We start from the raw sequence: 27,118 nt of genomic DNA, 5'->3' as shown, positions 1-27,118 counted from the left end.
CATAATTACCATGCCAATGGGAGTGTAGAGTAAATGTACAATTTAAAATCAACTAATTGTGGAAAAAAAGTATGAATATTAATTGAATTTAAAGTCTCTCCTTGATAGGCATTAGATGCATTAAGCGATGGAGATTAGGTAAGATGCAATAAGCGTCTAAGCTCCGCCTGGTTCAAACTGCAATGTTTTTTGCAAGCTGCTCGTTGTTATTTAAAGCTTTCCAAAGCTTTGCAAAGTTTTTCAGTTGTTCTATTTCTACCTTTCTGCAAACTGAGTTTGTGATTGAGGGCTCATAGTAGTGACGTGGTTTTTGAACTTCTGTGTATTATGTTTGCTTATTGTGTTTATTCGTTATTTGCTTGTTTAAAAGCATGTTTGTAAATAAACATCACCATATCCAGATCAAAATTAAGTCATGGAGCTTATTTCAATCTTAAGAGTGGATTTATAAAATTTGAACCTATTCTGTTTCAGTCCTTGCGTTTTTATGCGCCCCTCCCCCAATTAAAGTTTATGTGTTGTTATATAGCATGTTACTAAAGATAGCACGTGCGCTTGGGGGGTAAAAGTGATATACCCACAAAGCTGTATGGGGCTGAAACATAATAGATCGCAAATTTTGATATTAAAATAACTGATCTTGTTTTTCCTTTTGAGTTAAATGAACTCTGTGATTGAAACCATGACGCAATCTGCTAATTTTTATGCATTGTTTTTATTGGCTCTGGTCGTCAGCCAATCAGAGTGCGACTACACTCTGGGCAGCTGTTTTCGGGTGGTGCCGACACTAGTAGACGAGGCTTCTCTCGGAGGTCGTTGGTATGAAATTGTATCGAAAGATATCGTCACTCCAGCATTCGTCAGGAGACCCAAATGTTCATTTGTGGATATAGATGTCAGTAATATTGGATTTGGTAAGACCTTACCACAACTCTGACCGTTATCCTTCAAAAACGTGCCAGAATCTTGCCTATGAGGGTTATCTCGCTAGATCTTGCTTAAGACGGTTATCTTGCAAGATATTGTAAGAATTTTGAAACACTCTAGTATGGCTATGTATATGTTGCAAGTCTATTGCACGATTATTGCAAGATCCTACAAGATAAATGTCGGTTCTGGACAGGGAAGCAAGTTATTGGAAGCACAAGTCCAGACCTTGACATGATGAAAATTGACACACTTAGTCAGTATAGATCGCTCCCACCCGCAGATTGACTTTGAAAGTCAATCTGCGGGTGAGAGCGGTCTATATTGACTAAGTACGTCGGTCTATGATTTATTATGTTCGGCCGAGAATCTTGGTTTTAAAGTTGTTTTTTTTCCAGATATTATATTTGTGCATCGATCAAAGGTTCAAATTCCATTTATTTCAATCAAACTAAAAAAATATAAGATTATTGTATGAGCAGAGAAAAGAACCATAAACCCAATGTCCAGTCTAAATTCATTGAAAACAATTTCTTATACTACGAAGTCTTTGATTAAAAAACAGAACCTTAGTAACAATCTTACTAAATAGAACCGATATAGTCTTCTACTTTTCGAATATCAAAAATTGGTTCTGGATTAATATGAGACTAGGGTCTATGTAGCACTCCATACCAATTTCGATGAGCGTGCTTTTATGAAAAATATTCCTTTTAAAAAAACATAGTCTGGTTACCAGCGTTACCGCAAAAACCATAAAGAAGTTTCACTACCGGCGTTGAAATGATTGAGGAAACAGTTCTTGCGGTTGATTTGTCCGTTTACATTTGAAAGTGATTAATTTTATTAAATTATTTTGCTTCCCTAGTCTGGAACACCGAACAAAACTGTCGTAACAAATGTTTGGGATGCTCTCTTCAAACGTAAATAATCCTCGGTATGTTCGGTCTCTGACGTGAGAAGGCTTTGGCACGTTGGGTTTCTGTAATTTTGTATGTTTGATATTGTTTAAACGTAAGAAATGTTGCGTACGTTTGGTTTGAAACGTATGAGCTCAAAGGAGCTCGTAGGAGTTTCAAACGTACCTCTTGGAGAATACTTCTTCAAAGAAATGGATTGGATTTCTTCTATATCATTGATAAAACTAGGTAAACACATTTGCATTTTTTGTTGGTTATTCAAGTTAAAAATGTAACAGACTTGTTGAACAAGGATGGGGTTTCAGTTGATGGCATCACTCACCAAGTCTTGATTTGATCATGAAATATCAAGAACAGCAGTAGTTTTCTTACAATTTTCTTTCGTTTTTGAAAAAAAAATACCGACGGTTTTTTTTGGTTTGAAACCAACGATACCGATAATTTTTTGCGTCTAAAAACAACATACCGTACCTAAGAATCCAATCATAATAAAATCTTTTTACGTTTAAGAACCGAGCATGCCAACGATATCAAAGATAAAAAAATTGAGTCGGCATTGTCTAAAGCAAAACATAGCGGCAATTTTCTTCCGTTTAAAAGGAATTATTTGTGGACTAGGGTTACCATAATAAGAAGAAAACTTTCGATCATTTTTAGAAACTGTGAAGTCAGGCAGATGGAAGTACTAATTCACCGACGGTTACCTAAATTAGTTGAGTTCTGAAGCAGGTAAGTTATTGATTTTGAAGATAGTTGAAAAACTTCTGCATGCCGAGAAATTTGCGCATGCTGAGAACAAGAACCAGAGAAATGAAAACGGATTGAATTTTGGAGAATGTTAAAAGGGAAAACACTGTGCATCATATTCCTGTAATTTGGGTAATAAGTCGTAGTGAATAAGTAGAAAAATAATCTCATCGCCCTTAGAATATACTTTTGATTTCAATAAAAAAACTATTTGTTTTAGCACATGGTGAAAAGAGGAGCTGTTTAAAAATTTGGAAGGAAAACAGAAGGAAAGATTAGGGGTTTGAGAGAGGGAATGGGGAGTGAGATACTATTTTATAATAATATTACAAAAAATTATTATTACAAACTGCTTTTAACTTATATTAATTATTTTGAATTGGATTAGAAAACTCGTTTAAAAACAAAAGACAAAACTTTCGGTTTTGCTTACAATTCAAGTTTTTTTTCTCTTTCGCAAAGTGTCTATTCATAATAATCGTTTTTTGTCATCTAGAAGTCTTCCGATATAACAATTTTGACAATTTTTTGAAAAATCGAAAAAAATTAGAAGAATTTTTATAAAAACGGAGAAAATAAAAATTTCTCTTGATTTTTTTTTTACATTCCAATATTCTTTTAGCTAAATAGTACCCCATAGTTAATTTTTCTGGATTTATATGCCGGAAACCGTTATTTTCAGGCTACCAATTTCACTCACCTCACATGGTTCAGGTGCTCTTAAGTTGATTAGCAGTTTCAATAAACTGAAATTTTGTGGTATTTTTTTGAGAAAAACTTTCAATTGGATCTTGATTCAAACTGATTGGTAAACATTTCATCAGTGCGCATCATTTAAGTGAGGAAAAACTAAAACACTGAAAATCTGTTCATAAATGTAATTTCAACATCTCTTTGCTCTTTGAATTTTCTTGCGAATGATGCAGATCATTTCGTCATATAATTATCTGCTATTTCTAGCAAATCAACCAATCTAATCGCATCATTTTGTTTTGCATATTACTGTATGTGTTTGTTTAATCTACATTTTGTTTGCGACCGACGATTTTCTTTGCACTGAAACTTCCGTTTCTGGGGAAACTTGTGCTTCTGCAAAACCGACTATACCTGTAGTTTTACATCTTGTACAATTATATCAAAATGGCTTTTCTGAAATTTCCGGACTTTCTGTTAAATTGTGCTCTGCAGAACTGATAGTCAAAAGAGGTTTTCGTCTCAGAACAAGGTTTTTGAAAAACGTTAGAAGTATGCTAGAACATTCGATGCTCCACACAGTCTCGCACGGTCCTTCTTGTTTTATAAAAGATTAAAACGACAGGAATAACAGCTTATAATATTTGGTATAATTGGACATACTCTTTTGTAATTGTGACCTCACAATTCTAAGAATGATGTCTCTTTTTCGTGATTCTATCAAGATTTATCGAGAACTAACGCGAAAAAAATGGTCGGCACATCTTATCATAACAAAATAGCAATTAACGTTTTTGAAGGTTAATTACGATACAAATACATCTGTTTATATCAGGCGAGGTCCTGTCTCAAAATTCCTTACGATCAGTTAATTCCAAACCAAATGTACTACGATCAGACCGCTCCAGACCATAAATTGTTATCAGATTTGCTTCATTCAATTTTTTGAAATTTTTGCATCTTTTTCCTCAGGTATGCGAATTCGAATGAACAGGACTGAATTTTTCAAGACCTCAGTTCGGAGCACAATTTACGAAGGCATTCAGGCTGCATCCTTGTCCGAAACACCCCACGGTTCATTCGTGTTAGAAATGGATGGCGAAAATACTCCCGACCCAGAGGATGCCAATTTCCACATTCTACACTTGGATCAAGAATCAGGCAATTGTTTCGTAATATTTTGCGCAATTAGAAATTATCCAATTTTGTTTTAAGATCGTAAAGATCGAAATTTGGAAGTTGGTCTTTTATTTTAAGAATTTAAAAAATTGACAGAAAATAACCAGAGGTTAAACTCAGTTTAAGAGATCGTGACTCATACCTTATGTGAAACAATCTATGTGATAGATATCGAACTGATATTTATGAGATTGTTACGTGCCCCCCCCCCCCCCCACGCCGACTTTGATTGACATTTCAAACTTTTCGTAGGTTTGAGTCACGCCATAATAAAAAATAGAAGATCGTTAGTTTGACATTACATTACATTGCATAAAGCACATTTTACTGCACATTTTACATATATACTTGGCACATCGCTGTCTTACGCATTTATTTTACCCACATGTATTAAGATCAGGAAAGTAAGCGTGTACAAACAAGTCCGACGCGCTCAAGCTTTGGTATATAGGTCGGCATTTTTTGCATTTTACAGTGTGCGAATATTAGCGACGACTCTAATTGATTCTAATCCTTCCATCTCGTCATTCTTTTCTGTAAATTTGATGTCTACGGCTACCACTCTTTGTGAAACTTTTTTCAGAATAAAGCTTTGTTTTAACTGAGGGATTTTTATGATATCAATAAGTCGGATTAATTAAAAAGCAAAACGTAACCACTGAGACGACCACGAAAAAGTACAAATTGGTGCCAATATAAGCAAATGATCTGGGGGATTGATAGCCCATTTTCTTAGTGATATTATTGCTAGAATTTGCTGCCAAGATTAGCGACGACAAAAGAAGATTTTGTCGGTGAACTACGCTTTGTCGCTGATTTTGATCAAATTTGCTGAAAAAGGATAAACCAAGGAAATGTAGTATACTGACAAACTTAGAAATCTGGCAAATAGAATCCCCAACACTGTCCCCTGAAATTGTTGAATTTTTTGGCAGTGAAAAAAATTTTCTAAAACTACGCAAAAAAAAAGATGGTTTCCTTTAGCGCAATGAAAAATTTTTGTAACAACGCTGGCGCCTTCTTAACGTCAAGGAAAAACTCTACTTGTTTCAGTTAAAGCTATATTTAAGCTGTGCAAGTGAATCGGACATTCATCAAAAAGCTGCAATTTTTTGAACTATCATCAAAAAAATAAAATTATTAAAAAAAATTATATTAGTAAAAAAATGATGATGGCTTCAATAAAACTTGGTTTCACCAAGTTTAGTAGTTCCCTAACAGGGCTTGAATGTGATTTCTCTCAAACACTGTTCATCCATTTGGGTATAATTTGTACTTGAAAGTCTTCTTACCTAAATCAATTAGATACCTCTGACTTCCCTTTTGAATTTGGGAGGATTGGAATGTAGCATATAACTGGGAAAATCACGCGCCATTGACATCGAATTGTTTTAGTTTTTAACTCGGTCGGACAATTGCATCGGCAACGCTGGCGATTATATTCCGCTGAATACTAACAAAAATTTTTCGCTGGATTTCGTTTTAGGATGTCCATTTTTCATTTGCTAGAATTGCTCTACACGAAGGTAAAATTTTCCTGCCAAAATTTTGTTTGAAGCCTTGAGATTCAACAAGATAAAATGATATGAGATAGGACGTACATTTACTGATAAAAAGCAATCATTTTCATCTTCATCATTATAAAGACTTGCTAAATTGTATCCATTTTAAAGTTTTTATGTGAAACTTTTCCATATGCTTGGCGATGGTTTTACTGACAAACTAAATATTTGATCCATAAAGCAAAACTGTATTTAGGCAACTTAGGACTATTGCATTTTATTGAGTTTTTTGTGTCATTGTGAATTGATCTCTGTAGATGTGCAAGCTTCTGACTACCTTTTTTACGAACCATACTCAAGTGATAGTGTTCCCACAAAAATTTTCTGAAAACTTTGTGCCCAGGTAATTGAAATGTTTATCCTGTGAGATGGTTTTATTGTTGGGAAAAAGCCAAATCTGCTTGTTTTGTTTTTTTGTAAGGAAAATGACATATTTTTATACCTATCAAAATTGAAGTTTAACCGATTCTCTTTGCGTAACGTTTTCAACATCTTTTTCTTATTGCATTTTTTTTGTCCGCAGTGTTGTTGATTTCTGAATAACCCGCGTCGAAATATTGTTTAATTGATCTTAGGGTTAAATTTGGAATTATTCGTTGCCGTAGAAATTCTCCGCTAAATCTAAAAATTATTTTTCCTAAATCTTTCTTTTTGAGTATTACACCTAGAACTTGATAAAGAATGTCAAGAAAAGGTTTAAAACATGTCAACAATTGTCAGAACGACGGTGGGTGAGCCAAAAAAGCCTCTTTGTATTTATTGGAAACCAAACATGTTTACATAAAGTATTGCTGTGTCACAAAAATTTTAACTCAACCAGTTGACTTGGATATTATTTAAAAATTATTCTTTCATTCAAAAAAATATCAAAAAGTATCCAATCTGAAATCTTATTTGGGCTTAACTGAGGGATATAATTTCATTTAATCGTCACTTGTTAAAACTAACATGAAAAAATAATTATAGGTAACAACTGTATACGGTTAGACACATTCTGGAAATCATCAATTGATAATCAATTGTCAAAATATTTAAAGATAAATAAGTTAAACAAAGCTCTTTAAAAAAATTAGCAAAAAGAACACATATTATACTGTTCTTGTTATTTTTGTATAAAACTGATGTGAAATTGTTGTCTGATGTCGCCTATTCAAAAATTAGCAACATGAAATGAATTCGAAAATATAACAAAGAAATAATTTTTGCAATTGTTCCTACAACGTACTTCTCAAAACAAGTTGCAACATTGAGACCAAAGATTTGTTCCTATCTTTTTGCATAACAAAAGTAAAAAGTAGAAAATTAACAACTTGTTTGGGAATAAAGAATCACTTGTGAAAAACAAATCGAACAAGCAGTGAAAGTAGCAGAGATTTTTTTAGCTATGCCAAAAAAAGTTCCATTAAAATTTTAGCCCAATTGGTGACTGAACTCATTTGTCTATCTAAACAGTGTTTCTTTTTAATAAAGAAAATATTACAAAAAAATTTAATATTTTAATATCAGATTATCCATTGATTCTTCTGTTTGCACTTTTTATTGCAAGTGAACGAATTGTTTCTGCAAATAGAACACTATTTAAATTGGCTCAATTCATGCTTTCGAACTTCAATTCTTCAGAAAAGAAATGGACTTTTATCATAGTGAATATTATCATAGACAAGGCGGCTGGTTAATGTGCGTTCGCACATGATGTTCTGACCCGAGCTCATCTACATTTTTGACTAAATTGTCAACCAAATCAAGAGATAACAAAAATAGATGTTTGAGTTTAAAACAATCGTTACACAACCTATCTACTAATTGAATTACTAATGCCATGCTTCATTACAGCACCATCGTGATCTGACACAGACTAAGAGAAAAAAATTAGCACCAACAAAATTTTTGCGGCAAAAACTGAATATCTAAATTTAAAAGCACCTAGTAACAACGTCAAAATGCGGTCAGATAAAACCTTAACTACACAAGTTTACCTTTTCCTAACTCTACAGCAGATGAAAAGTTTTCTTAACGAGACTAGGTAACAAGCCGACAAAAAGAACGAACAGTGAGGCGAAACGTAAAAATTAATCAACATTTTTTGCTTCAAAAATCTTAAAAAACACTGGTTTTTAAATAAAAAATCCTTGATAAATTACTAAAAAGTCATTACAAAACCAAAAGCACCAGTCTTTGGTCAGACTATGCCATAGAAACAAACTAAAGAGAAACCCAAAAAACTACAAACGATTTGCGAAAACACAAACCTTTGCTACCATTAAAATCAATAGCTATCATCTGAATATTATGTATTTTTAATTCAATTGTTATTTCTGCTATTTCAGTTGAAGGATTTATACTGAAAGATTAAATAAGTTTACTTGGGCCACATTTAAAAACCATTGGGATCTTTTATTACTTGATTGTTCTGAAAGAAGAGAAAAAGAAACACAAAAAATGGCCATTCAATAAACGTTCAGAAAAACGAAACAACAGTGGCACATAATATCAATATATATGTTATTTCTTGAAATACACGAAATTCGATAGGACCTCTCATTGATGAATAGAAGTTAAATTTGACGAAAAGAACCTATTCGCTATAAACTGAATGCTTCGGGTAACATAATTCATTCAGTCCTCAATTACAAGCCTATGAGATCTGTGAGCAATTTACGGCTACCTAAAGAACAAAAACAGCGAATTTAGGAAAAAATTGAGCGATAAAAGGGTCGAAGGCATAAAAAATGAACTTTTCACTAAACACTCTTCTATTTTAAATTAATTTTTCAAGAGCAATGGGAAAACTTTTTTTATCAATATGATTTCAAAAAATCAACAAATATGAACAAATACATTAGAAGCACGAAAATTTCGGGAAAACACGTATTATTAACGCCATTAAATTCATTAGCATTCAACAGAAGCCAGTAAATACAATAAATGATGCCTCGAGGGGACAATAAGTTTGTTTGCCAATCGTATTTCATCAATAAGACCTTACAACAAGTTAATGACTATGAAAACAACAACAGAGAGAGGCAAAAACCACAAATTCAGTAGAAAAGTGCCAGAAGAAAATGTCGAAGCAATTCAAATCATAATCTCTTCTCTGAAAACTTTATCTATGATCCGTTGAACTTCTTCCCTAAACCAATAGGGATTCTCAGCAGTAAGATGATGTGATAAGATTTCAAAAGGATCCAAAAACATAAAGTACCCAAAAAATATGAAATCTCGTGCCATTGAAGTTTTAAAACTAATAGGTAGAAGATAAAACCGCTAACCAGATTAATTTTGGCTGCAGTAGAACAGAAAGGGATTCTGTTAGAACCAACATTGACCAAGAGTTCAAGAAACAAAAATTAGGATTGGTTAATGTTCAAAAAAAACTTCGAAAAATTATTTTTAAAACCTTAACAGCCAGTAAACTCAATCTTTCAACGGAGCTCAATAACTATGCTCAGATATAACCCTTAGGGAGTAAAACGATGTTTGTCATGCATAGATAGTTAAAAAGACATCACAATAAGTCTCATGACTGAAAACTATAACAAAAACAGGCAAAAACTAAAATTCAGTAGAAAAATGCGAGAAGAAAGTGTCGAAGACAATTAAACCATTAGTTTTTCTCTGAAAACTTTCTCTGTGATCCACTGAACTTCCTCTCTAAGAGAATTGGGTTACAGTTATTTTTTGATAATGTGTATAATGTTTTGATAATGCCATAAAGAGTTCCAAAGTAACCAATAATACAAAAATATCCAAAAAAAATTTTAAAAATTGAAATCTTGTGTCATTGAAGTCATATAACCAATAGTTAGAAGATAAAACAGCTAAACAGAATATTTTTAGTTGCAGTAGAAAGCAAGTGGGTCCAGTCAATACTGACACTCACTAACAGTTCACGAAAAATTTAAGATTTGTTATTGTTCAAAAAAAATTTTCGAAAAATGATTTTTATTTTAAGACATTAAACTCCATAGTTTTCAACGGAAGTGAATAAAAACGCTCAAAGATGCCCCGATGGCAGTACATTTATGTTTGTCATGCATAGGTATTCATTATGAGATCACAGTAGGTCTAATGAATATTAAAACAACAAAAAAAAAAGGAGAAAACCAAAAATTCAGTAGAAAAGTGCAAGAAGAACGTGTCGAAGCTATTTAAACCATAAATTTTTCCTTAAAAGTTTTATTGGTCATCCACGGAACATCGTTTTTAAGTTAGTGGGAACTGTCAGTATTTGGATAATGTGATAAGATTTCAAAAGTAACCATAATTCGAAAATATCCAAAAAAAAAATTTAAAAAAATTGAAATCTTGTGTCTTTGAAGTCTTTGAACCAATAGTTAGAATATAAAACAGCTGAATATAATATTTTTAGTTGCAGTAGAAAGCAAGTGGGTCCTGTCAATACTGACACTGACTAACAGTTCACGAAAATTTTAGGATTTATTGTTCAAAAAATTTTCGAAAAATTATTTTTATTTTAACAGCCATTAAATTCAATAGCTTTCAACGGAAGTCAATAAATACGCTCAGATATAACGCTTAGTGAGAAAAACGATGTTTTTCTTGCACAGATAGTTAAAAAGACATCACAATAAGTTTTATGACTGAAAACAATAACAATAATAGGCAAAAACCAAAATTCAGTAGAAAGTGCGAGAAGAATGTGTCGAAGACAATTAAACCATTAGCTATTCTCTGAAAACTTTCTCTATGATCCACTGAACGTCCTCTCTAAACCATTTGGATTACTATAATCTTTGGATAGTATGTATAATGTTTGGATAATGTGATAAAGAGTTCAAAGTAACCAATAAAACAAAAAATTCCAAAAAAATTAAAAAAAAAATTGAAATCTTGTGTCATTGAAGTCATATAACCAAAAGTTAGAAGATAAAACAGCTAAACAGAATTTTGTTAGTCACAGTAGAAAGCAAGTGGGTCCAGTCAATACTGACACTTACTAACAGTTCACGAAAATTTTAGGATTTGTTATTGTTCAATTAAAATTTTCGAAAAATGATTTTTAATTTAACAGACATTAAACTCAATAGCTTTCAACGGAAGTGAATAAAAACGCTCAAAGATACCCCGATGGCAGTACATCTATGTTTTTCATGCATAGGTATTCATTATGAGATCACAGTAAGTCTAATGACTATTAAAACAATAAAAAAAGGAGAAAACCAAAAATTCAGTAGAGAAGTGCAAGAAGAACGTGTCGAAGCTATTTAAACCATAAATTTTGCCTTTAAATTTTCATTGGTCATCCACGGAACATTGTTTTTAAGTTAATGGGAACTGTCAATATTTGGATAATGTGATAAGATTTCAAAAGTAACCAATAGTTCGAAAATATCCAAAAAAAAATTAAAAAAAAATTGAAATCTTGTGTCTTTGAAGTCTTTGAACCAATAGTTAGAAAATAAAACAGCTGAACAGCATATTTTTAGTTGCAGTAGAAAGCAAGTGAGTCCTGTCAATACTGACACTGACTAACAGTTCACGAAAATTTTAGGATTTATTGTTCAAAAATTTTCGAAAAATTATTTTTATTTTAACAGCCATAAATTCAATAGCTTTGAACGGAAGTCACTAAATACGCTCAGATATAACCCTTAGGGAGAAAAACGACGATTTTCATGCATAGATAGTTAAAAAGACATCACAATAAGTCGTATGACTGAAAACAATAACAAAAATAGGCAAAAACCAAAATTCAGTAGAAAAGTGCGAGAAGAAAGTGTCGAAGACAATTAAACCATTAGTTTTTCTCTGAAAACTCTTCTGTGATCCACTGAACTTCCTCTCTAAGAGAATTGGGTTACAGTTATTTTTTGATAATGTGTATAATGTTTTGATAATGCCATAAAGAGTTCCAAAGTAACCAATAATACAAAAATATCCAAAAAATTTTAAAAATTGAAATTTTGTGTCATTGAAGTCATATAACCAATAGATAGAAGATAAAACCGCTAAACAGATTAATTTTGGTTGCAGTAGGAAGGAAGAGGTTGCTGTCAGCCCTGGACTGACTTACAATTCACTATAATAAGTTTATGATTCTTTAATACTCAAAAAAAAATTCGAAAAATTATTTTTTAAGTCTTAAGAGCCGTTAGCCGCCCCCTCAATGAACTAGATATGTTCATTTAATGCTCATTATGGAACATATTGCACTGTTAGTCAATGAATCCCTGCCATATGACTCCAAAAAATTAGTAAAACTTCAAAAAGAAATTCAAAATTTCATTCAAAATTACGAAAACTCAGAATCGAAGCCAAAAAAAACGCGAGCAATTCCTTGAAAACAACTTTTTTGTTCATTGGGCTTCATTTGACTGTAAAGGAGGTTTTTCATTAATAGAACGTCTATATAAAAAGTGACTTGTCTCTAGGTGACTTAAAAAAGCAAAAAAGAGAAAAGTTTTATTTAAAAAAGGGCTCTCAAATAGAGTTCGATTTTTTTTTTTGATAGTGAACTTCCGTATGAGACCAGAACTAGTCTTTTTCATCGACATTAGTCTATTAGGAACACAAAATTTGACCATTTTTTGGCGTGAAATTTAATTTTGAAATACTTATTTTTATAAAAAAAAGTTTTAATTTGGAGAAAAATTGCACTAAAAGTGAACAAATATCACGTGTTCACACAAAACTTCAATCCTCGATAACTCCTCGAAAAAAACGAATTTCAAAAAAAACTTTTTAATTTTGAATTCTACGCTGGACCAACTGTTTAATGATACCACTCACATTTCTCTACGACGAATATATCGATCGGCCAAAATTCACGGAACAAAAAAAACCCATTTGAGTATATAGTTCCTTCCCCCACAAGTGGGGTCGGAACAATAACTCGGAAAATTTGCCCATTAAAAAATAATGATGGACTTCACATTAAACCGACAAAATAAGAGAAAAAAGAGTAACTTTCTTTCTTTTTAATTTAAATTTGTTCGGCCGAAGTGGTTTCCTAATATAAATTAATTAATATTTGGATCTTTCGAAGCGTTTTGGGCTATTTTCGCTTTTCGTAACCGTATTTCATTCAAATGAAATAAGGTTACAGAAATTTTGAAAACATTAGCTCAGAATTGCGTCATTCAGTCTAATGAAGCGAAAATAGCCCGAAACTCCTCAAAAGATCCAAATTTTAATTAATTTATTTTAGAAAACCACTTCGGCCGATCAACTTTGATCTTGCAAGATAAACTTTTTTTCCGACTAGTGTTGGTAAAATATGAGCTTGGAAAGCGAATGAGAGGGGTCGAAAATTATGTGCCGACGCATATTACCGGGCCCCCTTTTATAAATTTTTATTAAAAAAGTTTATTTCGATGTTGATGCGATTGCTTAATCTTCGCAGCCGTGGCATTTTACTGCAACTACGGCAAAGTGATGACGTCAAAATTTGCTTGGATTTTGTCACGTGAGCGAACTCTAAATCAAGAGAAGATTAGCATGCTTGAAAGGAAACTGGATTTCAACCAAGCTGCAATTTCAAACTTCCGAACAGTTCCTCAAGATGATATCACGTGCAACATCACAACTTTATCACAATCAGTGCATGAAAACTGAGCAAAAAATTTTGGCTGCCTGATATTTTATTTTGAAAAAAAATTAGTACCCAATTTAACTTTTGCAGCTTAGTTTGAGTTATAGAGTTTACTTTTGCCGTCCATATCTGACCTCCAAGCGAACTTTCCTACAAGCTCTATGGGCTGGGCATTATGGCATTTATCATGTAAATAAGATTAATCTTGGCATATTATACTAAATTCATGAATTTTTCACAACAATATCTAAAGCAATATACAACAAGGAAGCTCGATAATGTGCCTACGCACATAATGCTCCGCCCCACTCATCCACATTCTTGACTTAATTGGCAACCAAATGATGAAGAGATAGAAAACTTATAAAAAAATACACATCGTTGAATAAACAAACAATGAAAAACGATAATACCACGCTAGAGGGCAGATGAAAAATGTTGATAATAAGACTACTAGAAAGGACAATAAAAATTAATTTATCAAATATTATTTACGATAAAAACTCGTTGTCTATAATGAAAAAAAATCATAACAAAATCAAACTCGCATCACATAAAAACCAAAACAAAACAATTTAATCTAAACTCCATTAGAAAAAAATATCAGATCTGTCCCCAATGCGACTGGCTAACAGGTCTGAAAAAAGAGCAAATAGGTACGAAGTTCAAAAATACTTTTCATTTTTTGAAAGCAATTAATTTCACAGTTGTTAATGTGATTAGATACCAACTGAAACCATTAAAATGCACATTTATACCTACATAGGAAGCAATTAGGAAATATAAATATCCAATTTTCGATTGCGCAAAATTTGAAAGCCAATGGGATTAACGATTATTGTTATAATTTATAAAGAATCCAAAAATTCTTTGAAATATACAAATTTATAAAACTCTAACATTTTATGAAATCACGTAGTTGCAGTATTAACAAAGCCGAGAAACAAATGTTTGAAGCTAGATAACATAACTCGTTATAAAGATTAAGTTATAACTCACTAGAAACGAGTTGTGACCTGTGTTAAGGGACAGATCTACGAAGAAGCCCAAAAACTCAAATTTATTTTTGAAAACAAATAATTTCAAAAGCCATAACAAACTAATGATTACAACAAAAGCGATGAATTAGGTGTCAACATCTCAGGGAGCCAATTGGGCCTACTAATATTGAGATTATGTCACGAGCCAACAAAAACAAATAAAGAAAGAAGCCAAAACTTTCAACATTTTTACGGCATGACACTGTTCAATGCAGTATAATCATAAAAATTTACCTGCAAGACCTGCAATTGATCCCTTTTTGCTCATTTTAACATCAGAACCTCTTCATTATTGAAGGACTATTTAGATATGACAACAAGAAGAAACCCAAAAGTTGAACAATTTAGAAATCTCGAAGACTTTTATGAAACTAAATGGTCAAAGCAATCATTCACAACGTATAACCAAGCGCCAAAAGAGAGTTTATTTCAACAAATGTAATTGAGACTTCTAATGAGTGAGATTGGTTTCCGTGGCCACGAAAATAAAAGCAAAACAAAAGAGACAGATGAAGAAATTTTTTTTATTTAAATTGAAAGTCATTAAAACAAACAGCTATAAATTGAAATATTAAAATAAAATGAGTTATACGTCTTGGGGAAGCAATTAGGATCTATCAATATTGGGTATTTGGCGCAAAACAACGAAACGAAAGACAAACATAGGTAAAACAGAAAACCCACAATGTTTTGCGAGATAACTGTGTCTCAGCCCCAAAACCATAAACTATTCAGCAAAAACAACTAATATATCCAGATACACTTTTTTCCAACGTTTTGCATTTTTCCTACAATGATTTCTTTTACTTGGAGTTTTCCACAGTGTGACAACTCAAGAAGGAAACAAAATGGACTCATAGAAGTGCAATTTTGATTTTAAAAAAGAAAAACTGAAAACGCGTGGTAACAAAATAAGGAAACCATTAGTTGAATATTAAAGCATTTCCAAAAAACAATTTTAACTCACAGGAAGTTAATTTCCGACTATTTTTACTGAGATTACGCCCGAAGTTGAGTGATAAAAAAAAATTGTGAAAAAGTTCAAAAACTCAACGATATTTTCTCAAAACAATTATATTCAAAGTGATTACAACCCTTAGATAACAGCAGCAAAAAAATGCCTATGTTCTTTTATACCTTCAACAATTTAACCGGATTTTAGATTGGGTACAATAAATCATTGGGTCACAAAAAGTATCAATGAAAGCAAAGCAAAGGTAGTCCATAAAATTTTTACGAAAACAATTTGTCAGAGCCATAAAAACCATTGGTTTAACTATGAAACCATGATGTAATATCGTTGGGTCTTGTTTATTATAAGTGGCATCAGTCATTATTAGAGCCCTGATTTGAAATTTTTGTTTCTAATTTACATAAAAAACATTTACATAGCGGAAATTATTTGAATTTCCTCCTTTCATGCTTTCGAACTTCAATTTTTCAGAAGAGGAAAGGACTAAAATATGAGCTTGGAAAGCGAATGAGAGGGGTCGGAAAATTATGTGCCGACGCATATTACCGGGCACCCTTTTATAAATTTATATTAGAAAAGTTTATTTCGTTGTTGATGCGATTGCTTGATCTTTAAAGCCGTGGCGTTTTACTGCAACTACAACAAAGTGATGACGTCAAAATTCACCTGGATTTTGTCACGTGATCGAACTCTGAATCGCGAGAAGATTAACAAGCTTAAAAGAAAACTGGATTTCAACCAAGCTGCAATTTCAAACTTCCGAAGAGTTCCTCAGGATGATATCATGTGTAACATCACAACTTTATGACAATCAGTGAATGAAAACTGAGCAAAAAAATTTGGCTACGTAATTTTTAAATTTGAAAAAAAAAATAGTGCGCAATTTAACTTTTGAAGCTTAGTTTGAGTTATAGAGTTTACTTTTGCCGTCCAAATCTGACCTCAAAGCGAATTTTCCAACAGGTTCTATGGGCTGGCCATTATGACATTTTTCAAGTAATTAAGATTAATCTTGGCATATTAAAACTAAATTTATGAATTTTTCACAACAATATCTAAAGCAATATACAAAAAGGAAGCTCGATAATGTGCCTACGCACATAATGTTCCGACCCCACTCATCCACATTCTTGACTTAATTGGCAACCAAATGATGAAGAGATAGAAAACTTTTTAAAAAAATACACATCGTTGAATAAACAAACAATGAAAAACGACAATAACACGCTAGAGGGCCGATGAAAGTTGTTGATAAAAAGACTAGAAGAACGGACAAAAAAAATAATTTAACAACTATTAATTACGATAAAAACTCGATGTCCATAGTAAAAAAATCATAACGAAATCAAACTCGCATCACATAAAAACCAAATTAAAACAATTTTATATTAACTCCATTAGAAAAAAATTTCAGATTTGTCTCCAATGCGACTGGCTAACAGGTCTGAAAGAAAAGCAAATAGGTACGAAGTTCAAAAATACTTTTTAATTTTTGAAAACAATTAATATCACAGTTGCTAATGTGATTAGATACCAACCGAAACCATTAAAATGCTCATTAATACCTACATAGGAATCAGTTAGGAAATATAATTATCCAATTTTCGATTGCGTAAAAATTCAAAGCCAATGGGATTAACGATTATTGTTATAATTTATAAAGAAACCAAAAATCCTTTGAAATATACAAATATATAAAACTCTAACATTTTATGAAATCACATAGTTGCAGTATTAACAAAGCCGAGAAACAAATGTTTGACGCTATATAACATAACTCGTTATAAAGATTAAGTTATAACTCACTAGAAACGAGTTGTGACCTGTGTTAAGGGACAGATCTACAAATGCACCGAAAAACGAAAACGAAGAAGCCCAAAAACTCAAATTTATTTTCGGAAACTAATTTTTTCAAAAACCATAACAAACTAATGATTACAATAAAAGCGATGGATTAGGTGTCAACATCTCAGGGAGCCAATTGGGCCTACTAATATTGAGATTTATGTCACGAGCCGACAAAAACAAATTCAGAAAGAAGCCAAAACTTTCAACATTTTTACGACATGACACTGTTCAATGCAGTATAACTAAAAAACTTTTCCTGCAAGACCTGCAATTGATCACTTTTTCCTCATTTTAACATCAAAGCGTCTTCCTTAATGAAGGACTATTTAGACATGACAACAAGAAGAAACCGAAAAATTGAACAATTTAGAAATCTCTAAGACATTTATGAAACTAAATGGTCGAAGCAATCATTCACAACGTATAACCGAGCGCCAAAAAAGAGTTTACTTTGACAAATATAATTCACACTTCTAATGAGTGAGATTGGTTTCCGTGGCCACGAAACAAAAGCAAAACAAAAGAGACAGATGAAGAAATTTTCTGTTTAAATTGAAAGTCATTAAAACAAACAGCGATAAATTGATATATTTTTATCTAAGTTGAGTTATACGTCTTGGGGAAGCAATTAGGATGTATCGCTATTGGGTATTTGGCGCAAAACAACGAAACGAAAGACAAACGTAGGTAAAACTAAAAAGCCACAATGTTTTGCGAGATAACTGTGTCTCAGCCCAAAAAGCATAAACTATTAAGCAAAAGCAACTAATATATCCAGATACACTTTTTTCCAACGTTTTGCATTTTTCCTAGAATGAGTTCATTTACTTGAAGTTTTCAATAATGTGACAATATGGACACAAATGTGACACAAAAAGTGACAATAGGAAACAAAATGGACTCATAGAAGTGCAATTTTGATTAAAAAAAGAGAAACTGAAAACGCGTTGTAGTAAAATAAAGTAACCACTAGTTGAATATTAAAGCATTTCCAAAAAACAATTTTAACTCACAGGAAGTTAATTTCCGACTATTTTTACTGAGATTACGCCCGAAGTTGAGTGATATAAGAAAAAATTGTGAAAAAGTTCAAAAATTCACCGATATTTTCTCAAAACAATTATATTCAAAGTCATAACAGCCATTTGATAACAACAGAAAAAATGCCTTTGTTCTTCTATACCTTCTAAAGGTTAACCGGATTTTTGATGGGGTACAATAAGTCATTGGGTCAAAAAAAGTATCAATGAAAGCAAAGCAAAGGTAGTCGATAAAATTTTTACAAAAACAATTTGTCAGAGCCATAAAAACCATGAGCTTAACTATGAAACCATAATGTAATCTCGTTGGGTCTTGTTTATTATAAGTGGCATCCGTCATTAATTGAGCCGTGATTTGAAATTTTTGTCCCTAATTTACATAGAAAACATTTACATAGCGGAAATATTTTGAAAAAAAAAGTCGCTCCCCGTTAAAATCTAAAAAAACGGATTCAACCATAAGGATTCACAGTGAGGTCAATATCAGCCCAGATGTTGGTGCGCGTCTATCAAAGCAGTCAATTGTTGAATTGGTTGCGAAATAGATAAATTCTTTGAAAAAATTTCCAATTCGTCGAAAATAAATAAAGCACTCTGTATAATTATCGAGTTTGAATTTGCAAAAAATTTGCAAAATTATAATTCCAGAAGGCTCTCAAATCTAGCGGGAGTACAAATAGCCCTTGTTTGAGCTTAAAAGAATCTGGCCGCAGTTTTAGGGTGTCTACTTCCAGCAAATTTAAAGCAAGTGGGCTAAAAGTCAAATTTGGTCCAATTTTTGACCAAAAAATCTGAAATCTGAAAAATTTAGGATAAATTCTAGTCCAAAACTCGGATTCAACATTTCAAAAACCCTCCTCTATCTTTAGAGATGAAATCAATAAATCTACAGTTAACCATTTTAACATAATTTAGCAAAATTGACGAAAATTTGGTCAAAATTGACAATAATTTGGTCAAAAATTTGAATAAAACAGCCAAAATACATCTAATATTCCGAACATTTAAACCTGGATAATTCCCTGTGAAAGCGAAAATTGTAAATATCTTTTTATTTCCATATTCTCCGCTGATCGGTCTTTCTAATGATACCACTCACAACTCTACGATTATTATATCGATCGGCCAAAATTGTGTGAACAAAAAAAACCCATTAGAGTATATAATTCCTTCCCCCGGAACAAAATTGCTACTTCTGTTTTAAGCTGAACTCAGTGACAGGAGTGAAAATATATTTTATTCTATGAAGTTGATTTTTGTTCACAATTTTGGTAGAATCTCTTGACTTCCTGACTGCTGAAAACGAAACCTGTCCACCATCACAGAACGCAAATTAAACTAAATGTTATCCTAGAGAAACTTGATACACCAAAACAGATATAATACATTTGGTACTTTTGAAAATTGAAAAGATCTTGTTAAGTCTGGAGCAAACGAAAATTCCACTTATAAAAGCATTTTACATCTGCTTCTCGAGATTCTTGCACAATTGCTCTACGCAGGGCTGAAGCAAAACAGAAAAGATTCAAAAATTATTATGCCGTCACAAAACATTGCCAAATATTCATAGTTTTCAACGGGAGGAACAAAAATATTCATAGTTTTCAACGGGAGGAACAAACTTCAACGGGAGGAACAAACGTAATTTGTAACAAACCGACTGGGGTATTAGCTAACTCCATATACTGCTAAAGATTGAGAGCTTAGAGGACTCCAACCTACTATCTCCAGAACCGCGCTCAGACATTCTACCGTTGCTCCAAAGCTGTACGGAAGTAGAAACTTTGTTAGCTTGATATACCACAAGCTGGGTTATCACAACTTATGCAATTGCTTTATCGCAGCCAGAGTTGATTAAAAGCTAGAGAGATGACAATATGCATTTTTTCGTTGTGCTAGGGTTAGAAGTAAAAGTATTCAAAATCAATTTCAACTGCTTTGTGTGCCTCCAAAAATAATTTTGAAACAATTCTCAATCAACTGGATGCTTTCTCTGTTGTAGCACTACCTGACGTGTTTTACAACATTTTTTCAAGTACAGTGCGTTGAAAATTCTTAGATAATCGCTGAGTTTGGGCTTTTACATTTTAGGGATTGAGAATCAAGTAAAAATTTACTTTTGAGTACTGGCTGACTTTAATAATTGTTCACATGAATCCTCTTGTTCTCAAAATCTAAATTTTTTTATCACAGCTTATTCATTTTTGAAATCCGACACCAAAAAAAATGGGCAATGCTGATCGAAGAAATCTTTTCCGCGCTTCTCTTTCAAAGTTTCAGCGCATTTTTATGTGAGGTTTTTACGGCGAATTTTTTGAAAATGCAGTGCATTTCAACACATTTGAAACGTAATTTTTGAAAATTTTCTTGGCCTGAGTTGGCTCATGTTCCTTATTTCTTCCTGCACTGGACGGCCTGAAACATAGCTGCAATGTGAAAGTGAATTCTTTTGAAATCAAAAATTTGTGCTATTCGCAATTTTTGAACTTGCTGGGTTTTTGAACAAACTGCGAATTTTGGCCGACAGGGCGTTTAACCGACCAGGAAAGACCAGGAAGCAAATTTATTCTAATTAGTCATCAAAATCTCAATGAAACATAAATCAATAGTCCGTTCGGCTATTATTTTTTTGTGACGGCCTCTAACGGGGTAGGGAAGGGTGCAGCTACGAATAGACCTTTGTCACGTTAGTTGATAAAAAACTGTGCCGTAAATTTTTCCGCTTGCGAAATACGCTAACAAAAAATGGCCAATCACAGCTCCAGAATTAATCTACCTGCTCATTTTACGTAAATTCTTTTTATTTATCCACTTTATTTTCTACTTCTAATTTTTTGGTTGTCGGCTAAGCGCCCTGTCAACCATGCGACATCCACCGTGGGTCTCTGATCTTCATTCATGGCATTTTTCGTGCCTGGCTGGCACCTCTATAACTCGCAATCTTTTTATTCAGTATTCCTGTCGCTGACGCTTCGTATCACAAAGTGGACGAAGATCCAAATTCGAATGATCTGCTTCGCAATCAATCAAATGGAGTTCTCGGAACCCTGTCATATAGATGCAATCCAAATCCTTGTTTCCTAAATTGTCATAAAAATCATCGGATAGGGTCACCGCATCTGTAAGTAGCTGCCCAGTATTGTTATTTTTTAAGAGTTTGTATTCGGTTTTCACGCTTGCCAAATATCTCATATCTGACGGCGTATATCCGTACAACATAACTTCGCTAAGCTCTTCGAAAAAGGTTTGATTGACCTTCAAACCAGTCCAGTAATTTGAACTGTTTATGGACAAATCCGCATGTAGGTTATCCCATTCTACGTCACAAAATTGGACCAGTATTGACGTAAACGGAGCTAAACCTTTATCATCACAGATTTCCTTAAAGCGCGTGTAAGTTATGTTCTGTTCGGACGTGTAATAATACGAAGGCTCGCGCATCATCAGAAAATGAGACTCGACAAGCTTGTAGTTGCAGTTCTCGACTGGGTAACAACTTTTGTTCTGACCTATCACGGCATCAATTCCACAAAAACTTATCGGCCAAGGGCGCGGTGGGGTCCATTGAGCACGCCCTCGATAGATTTCTATATATTTACTATTCAGATTACAGTTATCATTGTCACTTGAAATTTGATACGCTTCAATTAGACGATCGTTCTCGTAGCATAAAAAGTTGGAAGATGGTGAAAAAAGTCGATTCTGATTGGTCAGTTCCAATAATGGCAAGCCAATGTTGTCGTATTTTGCAGAGTAAAAGTTGCAAGAAAATCTCGTAGAAAATATGCTGACACAATTTGATATTTTCAGACAAACTAGGGAACAAATTCGTTTGGAGTAATAACTTTTAAAGGTTATCAAATCAATTGGTAATGGCTTGTTATTATAAATCTGATCACTTGATGAAATTCTGAAATTTGAGGTACTGTAAACATTGAACATGCAAAATAAAAATGCTGTAAGAAATAGAAAATTCATTGTTAAAAGTATGACATGACTTTTTAAGAAACAGCAATAATCATTGATCAGACGCTAAGTGTATATGCAAAAACAATGTTAACTCTAGCTAAAACTGAAATAGTGTGGTAATTTTTATTGTTCAATTTTACTGCCCGAAAAAACAATTAAATGCATTCATATTTTGATGAAAAAGAAATCAACTGTTGAATAATTCGGGAAGCTCTAATGACAAGAGGAAAAAGCGCCAAAAGTAATTCATGAAAAACAAATATCACGGTAAAACCCATTAATGAGCTATGAATATTTCTTCAAGCACAGCCTAGGTAAACAAACTTTCTTTCGAACGTCATCACCTGCAATTGATTTTAAAATAAACTATTAAAACGAGAGTGAAGCAAAATCAGAGTTTTAATACAACCATTGTCTCTTACGACGGAATATTTTTTTTGAAACATGTAAATTATTCAGACTATAACCCTAAGGTTAGATATCTACATGCTCTAAAATGTTAAATAAATTAATCAGCATTGTTATTAATATAATAATTGTCAAATTGTGGCTGTTCGTTTTCATAGGTAAAAATAGGATTTGAAGGCTCCTATTTGTCTATTCACGGGTACTTTCTTGTGTTGATCGAGCAAAAACTCGGTGCAAACATTTTTAAAGCACGTTTTACTGTTAAACGTTCTTATTGAAACTGTATGTTCTTGATATGGTTAATAAGGTCCATAATCACTTTCGTAATAGCGTTCATTATTATATGATCCTCTTTTTGGAATGTAAATCTCCTTAAACAATACCAAAATTTTTGGCGACATAATATTACGAAAATGAACGTTTTTTTTCTATGTCTCTGATGGACCATATATGGTCCGTTCTATATTTGGTAGGATACCATATATAATACGTTTTATGGTTGGTAAAGTGCCGCATATGACCCGTTCTATGGTTGGTAAGGTACCATATATGGTCCGTTCTATGGTTGGTAGAAGTCAATTTATGGTCCGTTCTATGATATCGAAGTCGACATATAGAGCCCGTTTTATGATAAGTAATATAACAAATATGGTTGTGTTACGGTACCAAAGACACCACCTTCTCAGGTCGTTATGAGAAAAAATTTTTCTATGTTTTTTTACCAAACTAAGAGTAGTTTTTCGGCCGCTCAAGTCAGCTCGTTAAAAACAGCAAGACAGTAATTTCAAAGTTGTAGAAAAAGTTTCAACGTCTTGTACGGCAAATGGAAATTTCCACCACAAATGCAAATTTTCCTCTGTAGTTTTTTGAAATTTTGAAAAAATATCAACTTATTTTACAAATTTGTTATAGAAAATTGGTAACCATAAAACGTTTCATAAATATTTTTATGGCGTTTTTTGTAAGTACGGGAACATAAAAGTGAAGTACAAGAGTTTGAAATCTCAATTACAGATACGCTGTTTTGTAACTGTAGGTGGCCCTTTGGCGTTCCGATAAAATCCATACATGGGGTTTGTAAGTTTATTTTATGGTGGTCAACCTGGCTTGTTCAAAGTTTAAGAACAAAAAAATAAGCTATCGTTATAACGCAATTTTGCCAGCAAATAAGCTCCAATCATAAAAAGTGCAAACATATAGAAGACAGATAATAAAAGGAGAATTTAGTCGATTATTTTCTCCTTTTGTTCTCTGCTCTGCTATATATTTGCGTTTTAGCATTGACGCTTTTTTGCTGGAAAAAGTGCCTTATGAAGATAACTTGATTTTTTGTTCTCAGACGTTGAACAACCCGGTTTGACTGCCATAAAAGGATCATATTAACTGAAAAACGCCATTTATGGTTTTTACGAAAACTTACTAAATATAAAACGATGATCAAACATTTTTTGAGTTTGGCTGACAAACGGGCCACATGCAAACTCAAAACAACGTTTCGGTAAAAAAGATTTCAAATTTCTGTAACTTACTAGTATGGTGCCGTAATTGTTTCAGTCGTACTGTTAAAAAAAAGTTTGAACCTACCCCTGATAGAGAACCACTCGTCCTGTTTGCAGTAAAAATGACAGTTTTGCAACATATTCGTACGAAAGAGTGTGATTGATTACTAATTTTATAAACATTCTTCTGCACTTTTATTCTTCACTTTTATTCTGCACTTGAACAATCTGCAGAGGCGTCGTCTGACCTTGCGTTTGATATTGCGTATTGCAATTTTAGCCAAGATAACACTACCAAAAAATAGGCACCAAAACATCGACTTTTCGTTAAAACTTGTTTTGTAATGATATTTTAGTGTATGTTCAAAATAAGAGCTTGATTTACTCAGATATGCCATTCTAGCTGCCAAAGTGCAATCTGATACTTCGCCATACAAAGTGCAAGGCGATGTCTTATTTCAAGACTTTACGACAAAAATTTTTAAATTTAAGAGCAAATTAGTTATACTAGAGGAAGAATGAGCAAAATCAAATAGTTCTACGGGGTAAAATACTTATGAGACTTTTTTATAGTGCGAGGCAAAACCAGGAATTTTTCCATCTGAAGATGTATTAATTTAATAATTGTGGTGGCTGAGCTTTTTAATTCAACAACCAAAATGAATTGCGTTTGAAGGTTATATTAGGCAACGAAGTTAGAATCGCATGACATGCGAAATTTAATGCTACATTCTATCGAAGCCATATGGATTGGATCAATTTGTTCAACATTTATATTCAGTAACTATCATTAGTCCGTAATCGCCATACATGAAGTTAAACTGAAACTCGAACTCAAACTGCGTTATTATTGCCACATTTTCAAGTGTTCACAATCACACAGAATTTAGCTAAAACGAAGTAAGAGATACCCAATTTGGTATGCCAGTTTCGATGTCTTTGAGATTTTTTACCATTTCGGTTCACCGTATAAGGTATCCCAAACCCCAAAACCTGTTTATTTAGAGAATCCTACGACATAGTGATATGAAACCAATCCACAGTTCAATTTGACATAGAAATCCACGTGACTAGCAGAATAAAAGGAGCTTGAAAAATAACAAAATTCAGTTGAAATTCGCAATTTTGGTTATATTAAACTGACATAGTGTGCGTATTGAACCACACTTTCCGGAGCGGTAGATTCACTGTTTTTGTGTCGTAAATCTGTGGATCATATTGGTGATTTTATAGTTTTAAATTAACTTTGACTTGTGAAAAAAGAATTAACTTTGATATTCTCAATCTTTCATTCTTAGGATCGAAACTCCTAAGTAAGAGAAACTCTGTGCAAGGCGCATAGTTAGCTGCGCGTACCGGTTTCAACAAAGCCTACCCTAGTTGAACATTGGGGTTGATGAAACCAGTAGACAGACTTGCTATTTTTGAAGTTAGAAAAATATGATAACTATTTTTATCATAAGTTTTGCAAATTGAAAGAAAGGTTGTTTTATAACTGCTAACGTTAGCAGGTTGAAACACTGCATAGTTATAGCCAAATTATTATGCTACAACATGTTTGAACGGGAATTACTAAATTTGGTTTAAAAATGATTTATTAACAAAAACTCAAAAAAATGATTGTTTCAATTTGAATTCTTTTGTTATTCTGAGCTAAACAAGTTTGTTTAACAGCAAAGCTGAGCATTAGTTATCGAAACCAATTGACTATCAAGTAATGCAATGGTTATTTACAGTATAGTGGATAATACAATTAACGAAAGTTAACTGCAAAAACACAATATGCTGACAGATTTGAAACAGTTGAACCGAATTTAGCTGTGTAAAAATTTCCTTGTCTTTGATAGGAGTGCAGCCGTTACGTTTGGTCCGCCGACTGGGACAGTGCAAGGCAATTGGCTTTCCAATTTGATGAAGAGATTCATGAAGGCACCATTCAAAGAGAATAAACGAATCAACAGCAACGGGCCAGTGAGGCGAATGGAAGAGTGCAATTCAGTAAAGAAATTGAAGTGCGAATGAGCAAAATAAAAGCAAGCAGCAACCAAGCAATTCAAGCACAACCAGCATTGAAGTGCTTCAATCAACAGCTCACAGATATGACAAGCAGTTTCATCAATTCCAAACGAACGCATGGCTAAGAATAATTGAAGATTCAGAGCGACCCAACAAACTAAAGGTCCTCTACCAACAGACTGTTCAACTTCTAGAGGAAGAAATACCCAAGCAGCTGCAGCGTCAAAACAAGCTTGTGCCCTACCAATAAAACTTCAGTGGAGAACATCTGATGGAGGCAAAAGAGAGCAAGGCAAGTATGGACCATCATTGGCTCACATACATACAATCATTGGCGCACGCAACCAGCAATGAATGCATGATGAACTAATTTGATACTGAAATTGAAACCACGATTAAACTCGAAAAAGTACGGATCGAACGGAGGAAGATGGAGCTGGAAATGCAAATGAAGGAACTGGAAACCAATCATCATCTACTGGAGGAAGAGGGAGAGCTAGAGGGCAAAGTGAAGAGAACAGCATTAGAGAGTTAAGAAATTCGTTCGCAACCAACTAATGCTCGAGACAAATTACCCTTCAACTGTACCCCAATGAAAGGAGTTGTCTCAGACTGGGCCAGTAGCATCGACAACCATCTAACACCAGAACGATCAGCAGCTCGCTTCGAAGCAACCCTGAGGTGAACAGGCATAGTCACTTCTCACGATATCGCAGTTCACGGGACCGATCCTCAAGTGTTGAAG

General features: G+C 33.2%; 2 protein-coding genes across 3 annotated transcripts in view; both read left to right on the top strand.

The window, feature by feature from the left end:
* Positions 1-363: 363 nt before the first annotated feature.
* LOC142348304 (uncharacterized) lies at positions 364-13,665 on the top strand. 2 transcript variants are annotated; one of them, XM_075399602.1, is made up of 4 exons: positions 364-439; positions 610-914; positions 4,260-4,448; positions 13,392-13,665. In XM_075399602.1, the coding sequence occupies exons 2-4, from the start codon at positions 662-664 to the stop codon at positions 13,601-13,603; spliced, it is 654 nt and encodes a 217-aa protein (XP_075255717.1). In that variant the 5' UTR covers positions 364-439; positions 610-661; the 3' UTR covers positions 13,604-13,665. The 2 variants fall into 2 exon arrangements, with proteins under 2 accessions (XP_075255717.1, XP_075255718.1); XM_075399603.1 differs by having other exon boundaries at positions 383-439; positions 658-914.
* A 7,910-nt stretch (positions 13,666-21,575) lies between these two features.
* The window catches only part of LOC142348660 (uncharacterized), a 70,493-nt gene continuing 64,950 nt past the window's right edge, over positions 21,576-27,118 (top strand). Inside the window, exon 1 of the mRNA XM_075400092.1 lies at positions 21,576-21,602. The gene's annotated coding sequence lies outside the window, so the exon portion shown is untranslated. The remainder of the gene's footprint in view (positions 21,603-27,118) is intronic.

The sequence above is a fragment of the Convolutriloba macropyga genome, chromosome 10 (genome assembly GCF_964194025.1).
Source record: "Convolutriloba macropyga chromosome 10, txConMacr16.3, whole genome shotgun sequence".
Taxonomy (NCBI): Eukaryota; Metazoa; Xenacoelomorpha; order Acoela; family Convolutidae; genus Convolutriloba; species Convolutriloba macropyga.
The sequence above is the reverse complement of the archived record's forward strand: the minus strand, read 5'-3'. Positions and strand labels throughout refer to the sequence as shown.

Coding starts and splice junctions, on each gene's coding strand:
- LOC142348304 (XM_075399602.1), top strand. CDS start 662: ATGAACTCTGTGATTGAAACCATGACGCAATCTGCTAATTTTTATGCA. Junction 915..4,259: donor TGTCAGTAATATTGGATTTG/GTAAGACCTTAC, acceptor CTTTTTCCTCAG/GTATGCGAATTCGAATGAAC. Junction 4,449..13,391: donor ACACTTGGATCAAGAATCAG/GCAATTGTTTCG, acceptor TAATCTTCGCAG/CCGTGGCATTTTACTGCAAC.